The sequence below is a fragment of the Chelonoidis abingdonii genome, chromosome 1 (assembly GCF_003597395.2).
Source record: "Chelonoidis abingdonii isolate Lonesome George chromosome 1, CheloAbing_2.0, whole genome shotgun sequence".
NCBI classification, from domain to species: Eukaryota; Metazoa; Chordata; order Testudines; family Testudinidae; genus Chelonoidis; species Chelonoidis abingdonii.
Window position 1 is genome coordinate 248384141 of NC_133769.1, and position 18945 is coordinate 248403085.

At 43.4% G+C, this 18945-nt stretch overlaps 1 protein-coding gene across 3 annotated transcripts in view; it reads right to left on the reverse strand.

Annotated features, from left to right (window-relative positions):
* Nucleotides 1-2863: 2863 nt before the first annotated feature.
* GABRA5 (gamma-aminobutyric acid type A receptor subunit alpha5) overlaps nt 2864-18945 on the reverse strand; it is a 93800-nt gene continuing 77718 nt past the window's right edge. For all 3 annotated transcript variants that reach the window (XM_032762452.1, XM_032762428.1, XM_032762436.1), the window contains 3 exons: nt 7972-8124; nt 6034-6245; nt 2864-4330 (listed from right to left, as the gene is read on the reverse strand). In XM_032762452.1, the coding sequence (XP_032618343.1) occupies nt 4028-4330; nt 6034-6245; nt 7972-8124 (668 nt within the window). In that variant the 3' untranslated portion in view covers nt 2864-4027. The remainder of the gene's footprint in view (nt 4331-6033; nt 6246-7971; nt 8125-18945) is intronic.

Genomic DNA, 18945 nt, shown 5'->3' on the forward strand with positions numbered 1-18945 from the left:
TAATAAATTATATCTATTTTGTAATTTATCTTTAAATGCTGTTTCTCACGGTGCAGATATCTTTTACTGAGCTACCAACAAAGATGACAAATCTTTTATCTCAGCTAATGAGGCCAAAGCTCATCCCTCGCTGCTTTGTGCAGCCCCCATTGGCCTGGAGCGATGAACTGCGGCCAGTGGGAGCCATGACTGGCCAAACCTGCGGACACAGCAGGTAAAGAAACCCACTCAGCACGCCAGGGGGCTTACCCTGGCAAGACGCATGCCAAAGGTTGCCTACCTCTGCTGTAGCATCTCAGCACCTCACAATCTTTTAGTCTTTAGACTCAGAGCACCCCTGCAAGGGAAGGATGTGGTGTTATCCCCATTTCATAAGCGGGAACTTGAGACACAAAGAGACTTACCCAGAGACCATAGAGCAGTGGTCCCAAAACTTTTCAGGGTCACTTCCATCCTTACTCCTGTTCTCCCACCGGAGCTGGGGCTGGGAGTCCTGGGGGGGAAGTGGACAGGGGTAAAGGGACGAGGCTGGGGCTGCAGTTGGGGGCAGATCTGGAGTCAGGGCCAGGAATGGAGCCATGACCAGGGCCTGAGGCTGGGGGCAAGTCTGGGGACAGAGCTGGGAATGGAGCCATGGCCAGGGGGTGGGATCAGACTTGGGGTGGGGCTAGGGCTGGGACCAGGGCCAGGCTAGGGGGGAGCTGCAGCCATGCTACGCTCAGGGGCAGCAACTGGCAGTGGGGCCAAAGCAGAGCTTCAGGCAGAGCAGGGCTGGGTGGTGCTTCTGCCCCACCTCCATGGGGGTGGCCCGGGTCCTGGTGCCCTCCCCCAACATTCCCTGTGTGTCCCCCCTGGGGGATGCACCCCACAGTTTGAGGATCTCTGTCATAGGGAAGTCTGAAGAAGATGAAGTAACAGAATCTTGCTCTCCTGAGCCCCAGGCTAGTGTTCTAACCACTGGACCATCCTTCCACTATAGGTCATCAGTATATGAAAAGTTTGAGTAATTTTTTCCAAGAGGTTATTATTTTAAAGTTTCCCAAGTGAAAATTTCATCTGTCATCGTTTTGTCCAATATGCACAAATCCAGTGGAGGTTCTTGCAATTCTTCAAACTTTCACGTGACTGACACAAATGACTTAGCAGCACCCATAAATTTTCCTAATTTTCTTTCAGTCACTAATAGATTAAACACCACTATGGGCAGTCCCTGTTAATAACCACACCTTAGGGGAAAGAGAAATGAATTGGTTTTGTCCTTGTACATATTCTCTTTTTAATGCACAAGATTTTGTCCTCAAACCCCAAGGTATTTCCTCCCTCACTCCCACCAATATTCTAATATTAAACACTTCTTACCTTTCTCTGGAGGCAAATCCTCTCTAAAGCATAGAGGGGGTAGGGGAATGCAGTTCACACCCACCTACCCATAGCTTTTACACATCAACCAAACTCCTAAAAACTTTATACTAAAAAGAAACCAGACAAAAGGCTCAATCCTGCAAACACTTAATCCCTTGAGCAACTATACACATGTGACTAGTTCCATCTAAGTAAAGGTGACTATTAATCTGAGGAAATTTACTCAGAGAGGCAGGCATTTGCGCTGAGTTTAGGCATGAGAACCAAAAAGTGTAAGTGATCATTCAAGAGTAATTGTAAGCAGCATGAGAGAGGATAATTTAAAAATGATCATCTTTCACCAAAGTATCAAACTGGGCCCCTTTTTATAATGTAAGAATTAACACAGCAAAACAAAAAGACCTCTTGGGATCCCACTCACTCCTTCATAGGAATAACTCATATAAGGGAGAAGAAACATTGAACTTGCCACTCACTGAATATCCTACTCGTTCTTCCATTCCCTTTGATCCCAGATGTAGTCGAGCAACCTCATAAAAAATGTTGAGCACCAGGAAAGAGAATGCATGAGACCACACTGAAAGGAACACAGAAGAGTAAGAATTGAGGGCACAGTCCCTTTCATTCCACCTTCCTCCTCCCCAGCGGTTTCAGCTATATCCTGAAAGAAACAGGGTACTCCTTATGTCGGGGATCCATTAAATGCCTGAAGTTTGCAGGAGCCAAGGACCAACTACTAAAACCATCCTATCTTTCCAGTTAAAACACTGCAGAGTACACAGCAGAGCAGGATATTGAAACCTGGTCTCCTGTGTTCCAGGCTACCACCCTAGTCACTGGACCATCTTCCTCTCTGCTGTTTTTCTGATAGCTTCCACTCTGCTCTTTGACCCAGTTGGCTCTTGCTGGTTCTGAGAGACCACAGTTCCTGTAGCTCCCCCTGGAACCTCCCTAAATATGCGATCCTATAACATGGATGTAGAGCAGCAGAACTTACTACACCTTTCATTTATAATCTGCTGTTTCCCTTCAGGAGTTTCAGGGTGGTGAAATGGGGGAAAGGCAAGGAAGAAGCCAGAGAACTCCAGACCCGTGGCCTGTTCATTACCTCTCTATTGAGTAGAAGCCTTAAAAAGGACTTGCCAAAAATTGGTAGGAAAAGGAGAAGCCTGCAGTACAGGTTGGGCACAGCCTCCCCAACACACACGTTCAGAACGGACTCAGGGCCTGATTTTGCAAACATTGACACATTATGAATAACTGTATTTATATATTCAGTAGCTCTACTGGCATCAGTGAGAGTACTCGTATGCACACCATTACTTGTGTGTGTTTGCTGGATTAGGTCCTTAGCTGGGTTAAAGATAAAAATTCAGTATGACTAAGTTTTCCTAAAACAACAAGCTAGAAATGGAGGACATTTTGCAACATAGTATTGAATGCATTTTTTTTTATTTAAACATTAAGATTAAATTACAAAAGCTACTGGAGCAATGGAGCAGTCATGCCAAGCTTCTAAAAAATAGCTGAAAACTCAAATTACACTTTCTTATTCATGGTTGAAGCAAAACACATGGGCAGCAGCAAGAAGGTTATAGAAAAGTTTCAGACAAAGACCAAAATGCCCGTATAGTCTCTGAAAGACCTGGCTGTCATGAAGAGTAGCTTTCTTTCTCTGACATCCTTTTCTGTGTTGGGTGATTGTTTTCTGGTTACTGGGAATAAGAAATAATCATTATTTCAGAGGCATCTCTGTTCATACAACATCATCTTCTTCAATAGAAGATGTTGGCCAAACTCGGGTTATGTTACCCTAATGAAAGTATATATTAAGGATATTAATGTTTTATCTGCACAGTATGTTCTTAGTCTATTTTTAAAGATAATTCTGTGCAACGCATGCCTAATTATTGCAATAAACAATGAGAATTACCAGAGAAAAATGTAGTTGGAGTGTGAAAAAACTGACTTTTCCCCCTAAGGATAAGATTTACAACCTTTATTACATGGAGTAGCATCTTGCTCCTCCGCAATCCCACAAAAATCTGTGACCCAGATTCTCAGGTGGTATAAATTAGCATAGTTCCATTCAGCACTAAGTACTATGTCCATGTCCACTGGCTGAGAATCTGGATTGATGGGATTATTTGTGGGATAAAGTGCTACTTGGAGAGAGTAACGGTGATGGAATGGGACCCTACATGAGAATTATTACATTTACAACCTGCATTATTCATGGTGCGCTATCAGATGGCAATAATGGAGCATTTCTGTAAAATATAGGTTACACCTATGTATGTATGATGTACATTGGACATATAAAAATTTCAGATATGTAATACACTCGAACAGTTAAAAATATAACTTATTTTATTTATAAACGATCAATGTAAGATACTGAGCAGCATAGAAGCCATGTTCTATGTCTTCTCTTGTGTTCTTCTAAAAAGATCTGTGGCTGTAATTGTTAAAGTCACTGTCTCTGAAACATCTGCTGTTACATGTAGAAACAATCAAGGCAATATTATTTGTACATATTATTAAACATGCAAAAACTTCCTGAAGAATATTGCTCAAGTATAGAAAATTTCTGGCCTTCATATTCTCTGTGGTAGCATTTGCTTCATATTAATATGGCTCACGGGTGGTTTTGGAGTTCTTCAGTTTATTTTGGAGAAGTAGCATCTTTAATAACGGGTTCCCTATTCAAATACGTGGCCCAATAGACTAAATTAAAAGTTCCAAACAATACTGGAAAAACTATTCGGGACATTTTGTCAATCTTACTGATGCTGTTATAAGTCTTTTTGCTTTCAGCAGGCTTTTCTTCTCCAGATTTCACGGCAACAGTTGCAGCACTTGAGATGACTGATGGGGCTGAGTCCTTTGGTATGTTTGGTGTGGGGGCTGTTCTTCCAGCACTGTAAGCATTAATTGATTTTTTTCCTAGTAATTGACGCTCTTTTCTCTGTAATATAAATAAGGAAATACCATTTAGTGTAGAAGGCAAGTGAAAACAGGGATTAAACAAAAATGTCAGTTTAGTAGTCAACAAACTGTTCACTAGTTGTTCTCATTTCAAATCCCAACAAACTATTTATGTCCTGATCATGCCGCCCTTACTTAGGCAAAACTTTCACTGACATCAGTGAATGCTGAACAAGGCCTGCAGGACTGGGTCTCAGATTAGCATGTAAATTAGCAGAATCCTTTATCGATGTGATCCTTGCCCTGGGTCAGTGCTTAATTTGTGCCAGGCTTGCCTGGGCTGAACCCTGGCACCTCTGTGCTTGCTGCATCAGTCATGAAAGTAAAAAAAAATTGGTTGAGCCCTGGCACACAATTGCTTGAATCCAGAGGCACCTCTTTCATTACAAATTAAACACTACCCTAGGTTTGCACAAGTTAATTTAAAAACCGTGAAAAAGAAAAGTTTAGCTACTAGTGATATCCCAGAGTTCCAGGATGGCTGCCACATCACTAACATCACATCACTGACAAAAGAAACCAATATGTGAAATGCCCTGGGGTTCCTTGTAGCTTTTGTCTTGGTATTTAGTTATTTCACAGGGGATTGATGTAAAGAATATTGCCTGCAAATATGATTTTTCTTTATGGGATCATTTGATAAAACTCATTAGAATAGTCCCTATTATTGACAATAGTCACCAAAGTGCCCAGTAAAGTCCTGATGCCGAAAATACTTATATATGTAACTTTCACATGGGAGTAGTTTCAATGAAGTTGACAGGGTTACTCCTGTGAATAAAGTTATGCTTGTAAGCATTAAATAGTCTAAGTATTTGCACACAGGGCCTACATTTGTAATACCTCTGGATATATTGCAGTTAAATGTTCATGGTTTCATACTGTATTTTTGTTTATATTGTATTTATGGCAATTGTTGTGGGATCCTGATTCACTGAACTCAATGCAAGCTTTCCCATTGATTCAATAACAGCAGGAATGGACTGTCTATATTAATTTTATGCTACATTTGTTTAAATTCTTAATTTCAGTGAACAAAATCCATAGTAATTAGAGTTATTAAAACTATAATTGATTTTTTGTTTTGGGGTCGAGAGTGAAGGAAAAAAATAGTTTCAGGCTGATGTAAAAAGAAATAGATGCTATCAGTGAAATGAAAAAAAGTTTGTGGTTCTTTTTAACCTTTTTTAAAAAAATTAAGCACATTTTGAAATGAAACATGGTTTTGAAATGAAAAATCAACATGCTTGTTTTGAAGTCACTGAAACAAAGTATTTTGATTTTTTTTCAGATTAAACTATTTGCCAAATTCTTAATGAATTCATGAACAGTTTTGGCCAACTTGAAATTGCATTTTCAGTGAATAAAATATTTGTCCCAAAAGTTTTACCCAGCTCTAACTTAACATATATTTAACTCTCTCACAGTCATACGTCCAAACACAGATCAGTTCATATGCATGGTAGAGACAAATGTTTCCTATTCTATCCAACAGCATATGTATTAAAAATAATAAAAAAAAAAGCATGCCCTGCAAGTTATCATCTGAAGGTCAGTGACAGTGTGACATGAGTGAATTAAATACATTTTCATGGAGCAGTTGCAAATTGTACATTCAGTTACTTGTGCTGTGCCAGGTCACTGAATCTTATTCTAGTGATTCAAAAAGTGTAAATTAAGAACCTTGATTTTTGCAGCTTCCAAAGCTTTTTTGCCATCCCACGCCCAGCTTCTCTTTGTAAAATAGTTGACTGTTGCAAATTCAATCAGCGCAGAAAATACAAAGGCGTAACACACAGCTATAAACCAGTCCATTGCAGTCGCATAGGCCACTTTTGGCAAGGAGTTGCGGGCACTGATACTTAAGGTGGTCATGGTAAGGACTGTAGTTACTCCTTTAAAAAGAAAAAAAAAGTTAAGTTTAGGATTCTGCACGAGACTTGGAACGTTTTGTGACTTAGGCCCTGATGCCTAAGCAGCCCCAAGGAAATAACTGTTTGTATAGCATTTTAGAAGTGCATGGTACTTTGGTGACCAATAGAAAAACAAGGTCCCTGCCTTGAGGAGCTTATTTCTGACTTCTGGGACACCCACCTCATCTTTAATTTCTACATATTGAAAGAACATTTTAAAAATTGTATGCATAAAGATTGGTGGTGTAAACCAGAATCTTACTTATTTTATTCAGTCACGGTGATGTATGGTACGTTTATAGCAGCCCTCATTTATAAAGAAGTACGTTACAAAATCTGCTATCCATGTACTGAGGAATTAATGTAATCTTCGGACTTTCTAATACTTGCAGGGGTATGTTTGTGAAAAAATCTATGTAAATCCTATAATCTTTTTCCTTCTGGATTTCAGCCAATATAGAGCATAAACTCTGTAGAACAACCTAACAATGCAGATTATCAGAAGTAGTAAAAAGAAACTTGGAAGTCACTTTATTAGGGTCTGAATAATTAAACTAATTAGCAGTAACTGTAGTAATAAGGCAAGATTTCAGTATTTGGAGATAAAAAAAAACAACATAAATTATTTTCAATAATTCATTTCCAGCCATTGTAGGTATCTGATCCTGCTGCCACTGAAATTAATAACAAAATTGTTACTGATTCCACTCAAAGGAGTAAATTCTACTGTCAATTACACTTCTGTAAATCCAAAAATTCCACTGATATCACTGGATTTAAACAGGTGTAACAGAGTGGAATTAGGTCCCCAATCCTTTGGCATCATGAAAGGTAGTCTCTGTGTTGTCTCATACCACTGATTTTAAAGCAAAATGCCTGACTGATGTCAGTGGAGAGTTCTGAATAAAAATCAATAGCAAGATTTGGCTCCCTGTTACTAGCGGGAAAACTGTCTGTCTTTTGTACAAAACTGATTTTTGCACTCCTGGAACACACTGGAATAAATTGCCTAGGGAGGTTGTGGAATCTCCACCTCTGGAGATATTTAAGAGTAGGTTAGATAAATGTCTATCAGGGATGGTATTTGGTCCTGCAATGATGGCAGGGGACTGGACTTGATGACCTCTCGAGGTCCCTTCCAGTCCTAGACTCTATGAATCTATGATCGTAGTAGTCTTGGCACATCAGGTGGCAGCTCCCAGGGGTTTCTGTGATCCAACCCATCACAACAGACACACTAAAACTTTTGAAGAGAAATCAGTGTTTTCATTGCTGTTTCTCGGGTATGTATTAACCCCTCCCGCATTACAATAAAAACACACAGATTTAATTTCTTCCCTCTTCCCGCACCAATCCTCGTGTAATTCTTGTGTAATTTTCATCAGAACAGAGCCAAAGGACTTGGAAACATGGTAGGAACAGAGCCTATGGTTTAAACTGGTTCAGAAGTGGGGGGAACAGAAATAAGGTGACCAGATGTCCCGATTTTATAGGGACAGTCCCAGTATTTGGGGCTTTTTTTAATATGGGCTCCTATTACCCTCCACTCTCTGTCCCGATTTTTCGCACTTGCTGTCTGGTCACCATAAACAGAAATCACCTGGATTAGAAATAAGTCATAGTAGTAAAGTATTATTTCCTTACACAAAGTCACTCCTTTGAGTAAGACAATCCTTTCATAACCACCACAGAGGAGTGAAATACTCACCAAAGACAGTTCTAGCAGGAACAGACTCTCTGTTTAGCCAAAAGGACACTTGTGATAAGATCACGGTCATAACGCATGGTAGGTACGTCTGGATGACAAAATAACCAATCTTTCTTTTCAAGTGAAAATGTGCTGTCATAATAGTGTATTCACCTAGAAGGAGAAAAATGCAATGGTGGGAAAAAGTCAGACCATGCCTGAAACTGTTGGATACTGCTGATTTCTGTGCTCAGGTCCTCAAATTCTGTCACCAACTGAAAGAATACACTCAGCTACTTCCACTGCACCAGAAATGTCTGGTCTTCCATGCAGCCTAGCTCTGCAAGGCTGGAAAAAACAGGATCTGGAACATACATCCTGCTGATGTTTGTACCCACATCTCCAGAATGTGACTGCATAATTATACAACACAATGAACTGCTCCTATTGCATTAAAAAGTTCCAGCACCTGGCATGTTCCAATGCCACAAGGATGCAGAAATGTGGATAGGTGACATCAATTCTGTTAGATCCAGCCAAACTTTGAGTCCTGGGCCCCAAATTCCACCACCAAAATAAAGAGTGAACCCTACTGGTCCTAGTGCATCAAATAGGTACAGAACCAGCACATTCCAGCAGTACAATGCTGCAAAAAAACAAGATCTGGTACTAGGATCCAACCTGATCCTGATAATTTTTGCAGCCAGACCTCCAGATTTCCACTAAGGAAGCATGACCAGACCCTCCTACTGCACTGAACATGTCTAAACTATGGCATGTTCCAGTGATGCAGCACTGCAAAAACCTGGATCTAGAATATGGATCCAACTGACATTCCATCCTACTATCACAGAATACTTTCCACCACTCCTAGAGCACCACATAATTTGGCATGCTCTAGAACCAGAGCACTGCAAAATCCTAGATCTCAGACATGGATTATGATGGAAAGTTTGAGCTGCATTATAACGGTTTGTCAGTAGGCGGTGGTGTGTGAAGACTACTACCTTTACCTAGCACTGAAGACAGTCTACATTCTTTTTTTACAATAAACTTGTAGCTGTCGCTAGTATCCATTTCCCCTCTATCTCTGGCTGACTAATCTGACATGGTTTCTGAAGAAAAACAATATAAATGCCAGAATTTTGTCAAAGTGCTAAAATTTCACGCTCCAAAGAGCTTCAGCTTTGACGGAGCAGACTGGACTGACTGGAAGGATTGATTTACGGGTTTTGTATCTCAGCTAAACTCCAGGAGGAGAAGGGCCTGGTACAGTTGTGTTCCTATGAGTCTATGCTATGAGCAGGGAAGCTGAACCCATCTTTAAATCCTTTGCCTTTGGAGAGGAGAGCCACATTGTGCTACTGGCTGTTCTTGATGAGCAGTTTACACCTCCGTGTAATGTGACTGATGAGTGAGCTCGTTTCTACCAGCATGTCCAAAAACCTGGGGAGTCTGTGGAATCATTTATAAGAGGCTTGTATGGCATGGTAGAAAACTGATATAGAAGACAAAATGGAAGAGCACATCAGAGACAGAGTACTGACTGGCATTTTAGACAAGGGACTGACAGAGAAACTGCAAATGAGGGGAAATTTAAACATTCACACAGCAGTAGAAATAACAAGACAATTGGAGAGTATTAAAAATCCAAATAGAGGCCAGTGACCACCAGAAAGAAACCTAGAGGAAGTGACTTAAAAAGAGAATCACAATAGGAGATATAGCACAGCTGCAAAAAGCAATTGTAATCAATCCTCAAAGGCAACGTTGGGTGAGCCCTAGGCAAAATATAAACACTTTTCAGACTAGATGCACAAAAGGTGGGAAAGATCACAATACGAGAGGTGATTGTTTAAATAAAGGAGGCAAATGCTGTAAATGCACAAAAACTGGCAATTTCATTTAGCCAGAGAGAAAGAGCTAAACTGACTCCATTCATTTCACCATTTGAGACATTTTGCTTTCAAAGTTTCCATTTCAGGATTACCAACGTTCCTGAAAATTTCCCAAGAAAGATGGCAGAGCTATGAGAGAACATAAATGGAATAGTCCTTTTTAGGGGCAACACATCAGTGGAAGAACATAACAAAATCTTCAGTGAAGTCCTGACCTAAACCAGAGAGTCCTGATTCAAGCTTGTCATAAACAGATAAGAAAAGTTAATAGCACAGAAGTACTTTATATCTCTTTGACTATAAAGGGTTAACAAGTTCAGTAAGCCTGGCTGTCACCTGACCAGAGGACCAATCAGAAGATAGGATACTTTCAAATCTTGAGGGAGGGAAGTTTCTGTGTGTGCTGTTGATTGGTTGTTGTTCGCTCTGGGGCTCAGAGGGACGCAGATGTGCAACAGGGTTTCTCTCCAATCTCCTTGGATACAGGTTCTACAGATTCCAAATAGTAAGTACTAGATAGATATAATGAGTTAGGCTTAGTTGTTTTCTTATTTGCAATGGCATTGGCTGGAAGATTTAATTGTGTAATTTGGCTGAAAGGAGTTCAAATTGTTTTTTGCTGAAGATTTAATTTGTATTTGAATACTTAGGCTGGGAGGGTATTCAAGTCGCCTATAGCTGAAAGAACTCTGTACCTATTTCCATTTTAAAATTTACAAAGATATATTTTTACTGTTTTTCCTCTCTTTAATTAAAGTTCTTGTTAAGAACCTATTGATCGTTTTATTCTGGTGAGAACCCAGCGGGACTGGGGTCTGAATCCCCAGGCGGACTTGTGGGGGAGAAAGGAGGGAAGGGGGAGAGAAAGGTAATTTTTCCTCTGTGTCAAGGAATTACTTCCCCTCTCAGGAAAGAGTCCTGGGAGGGGGAACGAGAAGGAGTGAGGAAGGTGATTGTCCCTCTGTTTTGTGATTCAGGAGTTTTGGAATCAACAGTGATCTTCCATGGGGGGGGTAACCCAGGGAGGGGAAGTCGGGAGAGGCAACGGTTTGGGAAAGGGTTTACTTCCTTGGGTACAGAATCCAGAGGGTCTGGGCTTGGGGGTCCCAGGCAAGTTTTGGGGGAACAGAGGTGTACAGGCACTGGAATTCTGTTGCTGGCAGCGCTACAGGTTCTAAGCTGGTAATTAGCTTAGAGGAATTCATGCTGGTACCCCATCTTTTGGACGCTAAGGTTCAGAGTGGGGAATTGTACAATGACAAAGGTAAATAAAGAAAAGTGTCTTTTCCAATGTGAATTTTTGGAACAGTTAATAAACAAAGATGGAATTAGTCCTATCCCTGAGAAAGTAAAAGTAATTAGAGAACTGAATGCACCAACAAATGTACCAAAACTGAGACACATACTAGAAATGGTAAACTATTATGGTTGATAGCTGAAAGACTTTTCTACAGTGACAAAACCAGTGGTGAGCTGGGGCTGGTTCCCATGGGTTCGCAGGAACCGGTTGTTAAATTTAGAAGCCCTTTTAGAACCGGTTGTCTCGGTTCTAAAAAGGATTTTAAATTTAACAAAATCTGTGCCAGCTCCCTGCCCTGCCCCTGACCCCAGCTCACCTAGCTCCACCTCCTCCCCTGATGCTCCCCCCGGCTTCTCCTCCCCCTGTCCTGCTTCCTGCAGGTGAACTGGGGTGGGGGTGGGGCACAAGGAGACCTCCAGGCACCGTGCAGCCTGACTCTGGCTGCGCGGCGCAACTCCAGGCCGGGCCTCGACTGCGGCCTTGCGGTGTGTCTCCAGCCTGGGCCCCATCCCAGGCCCTGATTCCGGCCACGTGGCGCGGCTCCAGTCCCCGACTCTGGTCCCCAGCCCTGACTGTGGCTGCGCGGCATGGCTCCGGCCCGGCCCCGGCAGGGGTAAGAGGCCAGGGTTGGGGGCGGGGTTGGATAAGGCAGGGACAGGGACAGAGAGTGGGGGTGGGTTGGATGGGTCAGAGGCTCTTGGGGGGATGGTCAGGGGATGGGAAAGGGGGGGTTGGGTAGGCGCCGTGTGGGAGTTCTGGGGGTCTGTCGGGGTGTTGGTGGATGGGGTCAGGGAAGTCAGGGGACAGGGAGCAGGGCGAGTTGGGCAGGGGGTGGTGTCCTGGGGGGCAGTTAGGGTTGGGGGTCTCGGGAAGAAGTGGTCAGGGGACAAGGAGCAGGGAGGGCGTTACGGGTTGCAGTTTCTGAGGGGGGCAGTCAGGGGCAGGACATGGGTGGGAGGTGTACTCAGCAGGCAGTTCTCTACCGGGTATTTAGTGACAGGTCTTTCACCTGCCGGAGCTGTGCTGCCGAAGACCCAGTAGGGAACCGGTTCCTAAGATTTTGGCAGCTCATCACTGGACAAAACCACTGAATGAACAACTAAGGTCCAATACTTCCTGACTATGGGGCCCAAATCAGAAGACTGCCTTCAAAAAAGCAAAGAATTTATCTTTAGAACTGGGGTAGTTAAATTCTACAATGGTCAGTGCAGATATCAGTAGCTATGGCCTTGGTGGTGCATTATTGCATCTACATGGATCTGAATGGAAACTAATTGCATTCTGCCCTCATACACTTACAGAAGAAGAAAAATGATATGCAGAGATTGAAAAGGAGTTCCTGGCAAATGAATGTGCATGTGAGAACTTTTACAGATACATGTGTGCAAAGAGACTCAAATAACAACACCCAAACCAGACAGCCCCTTGAATATGCTAACACCAGATTTGTGCAAATTTAGGACATCATTACCTAGTTGTAGCGGATTATTTTTCTAGATATATTGAAATAATATATTCAAAAGATACAAAGTTGTAGTGTTATCGAGTAATTAAAAAGTACATTCGCCAATTTTGGTATTCCAGAACAACTAGTGACAGACAACACACCACAATTCACCACAACTGAACTTCAGTCATTCCAAACCAAATGTGGTTTTGAAAGATCGCTAGCAGCCCACATTACCCACAAGCAAATGGAGAGTCTGAGAGGGCTGTACGGACATCCAACAAAATATTGAAGCAGGAAGATTCATTCCTTGCTCTACTGAGCAACAAGTCACTATTGTTAGTAGCTACTGGCTATAGCCCTACCCAGCTCCTGATGCAGAGGCAACTCAGGACTGTTCCAACCCTGGAAAACAATCTAGCCCCAGTGTGGCCAGACCTGAAAAAAAGTAGCCAAGTCAGATCAACGAGCAAAAAGAGCTTATGAACGCTTTTCTAACTGATGTCAGTCAGAGAATTGCCTGTTTGTGTCAAAGTGGATAGAGGAGAAGGATGGAGAACTCCAGCTGTTGTAAAGGAAAAGAAAATCTTGCCCTGATTATACACTATTGAGACAGACCATGGAGAGTTCAACAGACACTGTCAACATCTTCAGTTTGTTCCAAAGACTGAACAATCCACTGAGAAAATGCTACAAGGTGCATGTGCAGAACCAGGAGAAAAAGATTCACCTATTTCAAACCTGCCAGAGACAGGTCAGCCTAGTCACCAAGTGTTACCCATTCTGGCCGTACAGTTGAAAAAACAGTCTGATGTGGAGATGAGGAACAGCATATGTATGTTGAGAAAATTAAGTTTGAAAAAAAAGTTTTAGAAATTGTTAAAATGCAGAAAAGAAAAAAATAAAGAGGGAGAGATGATGGAAAGTTTAAACTGTGTTACAATGTTTAGTCACTAGGTGGCCCTGTGCGAAGACTATAGCTACATGTCTTTACTAAGTGTTGGAGCCAGTCAATTTATATTTTATATATTTTTTTATTTTACCCGTGAAAATAACTGTTACTGGTGTCTATTTTGGCTCTGTGTGACAATCCTGACACAGATCAAGCTGGATCCTTCTCATTTTGTCTCACAAGACTCCAAATTCTATCATCTACACAGAGAACACATCCAGCTACTATGACTGCACCAATACATCCCAGATCTCTTTGCATCCATCCCTGTGCCATCCCTGGGACCTATCAGATCCTGCTGATGTTTGGACTCAAGCCTCTAAAATGCACTGCAAAAACAGACAATGCATAGCTTCTCTCCTAATATGCCAGACAAATCTAGAACCTGACCAGTCCTGGCACAAGACTGCTGCAAAATCCTGTATATGGCACCTGGATCCTACTGGATCCAGGCAGTTTTTGGCCTCCCAAAGCACAAATCCCTCTGCTGAAATATAGAACATTGTTGACCTCCTACTCCATCAGAAAAACCAAGATCCTGACACACTCTGGTGTGTAATTTGCACACACACACATCCTACAATTCGATCCAGCTAATATTTGCTCCACACTTACAATTTTACCCTCTAAATAGAGAACAAGTATAGCCACTCTTATTCTGATACAGATTGGTAAAATCGTGATAAAACTGCTGAATTCTGCCAGATCCTGGCATTTTTGGCCACAACCCCAAAACGTATTTTCTTCAGAGACAGGTGCAGCATAGACCTTTACCACTTGAGCTAAAGGACTAACTACAAATACAATATCTGGTAGCATGCAATGATTGTTATTCTCTGCAGACCAGCCTCTAAAGGAGGATGTGTAAGACAGTGAAGCTAGGTTACGTGTGCACGTATGGCCATATTTTACAGACAGCACAGCTGAGTTCTTAGATTTGGCAGATTATTTGTGAGACACAGTGTGGTTAATTGGCTATGGCTTTGCTAGTATAGCTATACTGGTTTGCTGTGATACCAAAATGCTCTTAGTGTGGATACAGCTTATAGCAGCAAAACTGTGCTTTGCACCAGTATAATTTATTCCAGCCCCTCTGTGCAAAATAAGCTGTATCAGCAAAAGGACAGTTTTGCTGATACAACTGCATCTACCCAAGGGACTTCTGCCAGCACAGCTATGTAAGTCAGGGCTCACACCTCTTCACGCACCTGACCAACAGAACAACGCTGGCAAAGCTGTGTAGTGTAGACTGAGCCTGAGATGTTGACCTGCCATATCACGGATCTGGGATTTAACTCCAGTTTGTGTCAGCTCTCAGGGGGGTATGAGGCTGTGTGGACACAATAGTTCTGGCTCTCTGTGACTGCTGATACTACTCTGAGGTGTAAAGGCTCTGAGCTGTAAAGGCTGCCTCTGTCTCTAATGGACCCCATGAGGAAGTGGTTATAGTAACTGGAAAAGGCCAGCGAAGTCTGGAGGGAAAGAGCAGTGGGGAAACTGTCACACTGCTGCCCTTGGTGTAGAAAGACTCTCCCCCTTGTGGGGGCGGAAGAGCGGTCCAATTTAAGACGCCTGCCTGGCTTCTCTTCGTGAAGCTGCCCATCTAGTGCTGTTTTCTGCTCCTATACACTCTCTCTAAGACTACTATGATGTACTCTACACGTGGCAACCCTTTAAAGCCACCCAGTAATTGAAACCGATGCTGAATGTGGTGACTTGCCTGGTAAGCAGAGCAGCTCTCTTTGAGCACAAACAATCAGTGCTCCCTGATCTGCACTGGCTGCTTATGGCTTTCCAGATAAGTTTAATGTCTTGACTTTGACCTATAAACCCCTAAAAAGCTCAGGACTCATCTACCTGAAAGAATGCCTCAATCCTTGTGCCCAGGGAATGGCTCTCTTCAGGCTTCTCATCTTCATGTGAAAAGGATCCTGCAAGAGTGCTGGGGAAACGGGCTGGGAGAAGGTCTGCTGTAAAATCAGGTAGCATATCCCTATAACTGGAAAATTTCCTGTATACATTGGTTTGTGATAATCCCACACCTGGTATGCAGAATATTTTGGTGCTCTACACCTGGTTGTATATGCGCTCTATTTAGCAGGATTAGTTTGTGGACAGGGCCACAGCTGGGCTGGATCCAGCAGGTGTCTGCATACCAGCTACATATTTTTTTAAATTGCTACTGCACTGAGATGTACTGGAGCCTGGATTTTCCTGGTCAACTAAGAGCAGTCAAATAGAGTTGTCTATTTTGACAGTATGGCTTGAGGAAGAGGGAAAGGGAGACAGACAAACACTGGATAATTGTGTTTACAGTGCTATTCAGCAAGGATGCACAGAAGTTTGCTCTTTTTTTTTTTAATTACAAATTACAAAACCCAAAGTACTTGTTTTCACTTGTAAGGCCAGTCATGGCTGATTTACATCCTACCTGCCATTTTGTACACAGTATTGAGACTTTGGTCCCCCCATGTCCACTCCACCAAAAATTCCAGCTTTTCCCATTGTTCAATTTTCCAATAAGTATCTCTGCACTTTCCCCAATGCTGCCTGTAAAGGTGTGGGTTATCCCCCCATTCCCCCTTGTGGTCCAGTGTGGCACTGCAAGTATGTCCCACCTTCATTTCCCCAGGCTGGGGTAGCAGTAGGTTCACATTACCAGCTTAAGGGGATTGGGGTGGGGTAGGGGGCAGCTGCTGGTTCCAGCTTGTCTCTTAAAGGGAGAGTACACTCTTTCACACTGCTCTTCCACATGACGGAAGCTCCCCATGAAATCTGCATTTTCTCTCCAGCCACAATGCCTGCAAAAAACCCAACTTGGGGCGGGGGGAAGCTGGTGCTCTGTGACCACTACTTATTATGCTGACTGGTTACCTTGTTACCTTGCAGCCATTTATTGTATCCACCTGTTGCCTCTAGCATTATACTTAGGCCTGGTCTACACTACAATTTTAGGTCGAATTTAGCAGTGTTACCTCGATTTAAGCCTGGACCAGTCCACACGACAAAGCCCTTTTTTTTCAAATTAAAGGGCTCTTTAAATTCATTTCTTTACTCCACCTCTGAGAAGCGGATTAGTGCTGAAATTGGCCTTGCCGGGTCGAATTTGGGGTAGTGTGGATGCAATTTGATGGTATTGGCCTCCGGGAGCTATTCCACAGTGCTCCATTGTGACTGCTCTGGACAGAGCTCTCAACTCAGATGCGCTGGCCAGGTAGACAGGAAAAGGCCCACAAACATTTGAATTTCATTTCCTGTTTGGCCAGCATGGCGAGCTGATCAGCACAGGTGACCATGCAGAGCTCATGCAGAGCTCATCAGCATGATGTGCATATTGCTGGGGCACATTGCCCGACCCGCACTTTGTGAGAAGTCTATGTCCATGTCTATGTCCCCATCACTCTCGTCACTGTGCTGCTGTCGCCGCCTCGTCTGGTTTTGCTTTTGCAGCTTCTGGTTCTGCGCTGAAAAAAGGCATGAAACAATTGTCTGCCATTGCTCTGACGGAGGGAGGGATGACTGACAATATGGCTTACAGGGAATTAAAATCAACAAAAGGGGTGGCTTTGCATCAAGGAGAAACACAAACAACTGTCACACAGAATGGCCCCCTCAAGGATTGAACTCAAAACCCTGGGTTTAGTAGGTCAATTTCTTGTTTTGATCCATCTATCTTTTACATCTGAGGCTGGCAGCAGATGGTGCAGTACGACTGCTAGCCATCGTCATCTCCTGGGTGCTCGGCAGAAGATGCTGCATTACAATTGCTTGCCATCCTCATCTCTTGGCTGCTAGCCAGAAGACAGTGCAGTACAACTGCTAGCCATTGTCATCTCCTGGATGCTTGGCAGACTCTCATATCTGCCCAGGCACCCCTGACCGATCTCACCGAGGTTGGTTAAAAGAGCACCCAGGAGTACAACGAGGATGGCTTCCAATTGTAATGCACTGTCTGCTGCCAAAAGGCAATGAGCTGCTACTGTGTAGCAATGCAGTCCCACGTCTGCCAGCACCCAGGAGATGTACGGTGATGGTGAGCTGAGTGGGCTCCATGCTTGCCATGGTATGGCATCTGCTCAGGTAACCCAGGAAAAAAGGCAGGAAATGATTGTCTGCCATTGCTTTCATGGAGGAAGGGGTGGGGGTGGGGCTGAGTACATGTACCCAGAACCACCCGCAACACTGTTTTTGCCCCATCAGGCATTGGGATCTCAACCCAGAATTCCAGTAGGCTGTGGAGACTGCGGGAACTGTGGGATAGCTACCCACAGTGCAGTGCTCTGGAAGTTGACATTAGCCTCAATACTGTGGACGCAGTCCACCGATTTAATGCACTTAGAGCATTTTGTGTGGGGACACACACAATCGACTGTATAAAAACAATTTATAAAAAACTGACTTCTATAAATTCGACCTAATTTCGTAGTGTAGACATACCCTCAGAGTGAAATTCGGGCCACACTGAAGTCAATGGCAAAACTCTCAGTGACTTCAGTAGGGTCAGGATTTCCCTCTTAGACTTAAGCTCTTTGGGATAGGAATTAATTTTTGTTGCATGTTTGTACAGATGCCATTCTCAACATCAATGATCAAGAGAAATAATTAATAATAAAGAAGAAATGGACCTGCTGCATTTCTTCTGTACTTAGCTGGTAGAATTTTTGGCCTTAGAGTGAAAACTGAGCTGATATAGCTGGATCCAAGTGCTGGCTATGGGACTTTGTGCTGCAGCTGTGCCAGGCTGCAGACGGTTTACATCAGTGGTTCCCAAATGTTTTAGTAAGGCATCCAAACAACTGTATTTTGTCTTTTTTTTATGACCCATCCAGGATTCAAATTTTTTTGGGGGGGGAAATAATAGGCCAGTGTCTCCTCCACCATCACCTCCCCACCCTGCCGAGGGGCTACTAACCATCCTCAGGAGCATCCTCTACCCTGGAACCACAACCCTACTCCCGGAGAGGTGCAGAGGGAATGCCCTCAGGTGTCGGGGGCTGGTATTTGAAGAGTTTTCCCTGTACTCACCCACAGTGATGACTCCTTTCTTGCAGGGCTGGGCCTAACTCCCTGCTCTGGGAGTTGCAACCTGGCACACGAGGTCACAGCATCTCTCTGTCATGATGGAGGGGCGGATGGGACATATTTGAGTGAGTGGCATTGCAACCTGCCCATTTGGTGTCAGTGAACTCAGGTTTGATCTATGCCATCCCTTGCAGCACCATTCAGTATGGCCTGACCGCTCCTCTGTCATGACAGAGGAGCAGCCAGGCCAAACTTGAGTGGCACTGTGACCCCGTGTACCAGGTCACAACACCCAAAGGAGGGTTGCTGGGCTCAGTCTCGTGGGACAGAAGCTACTTGTGCCGCGTAAGTGCTGGGCAGGCTAACTCTCCACCCC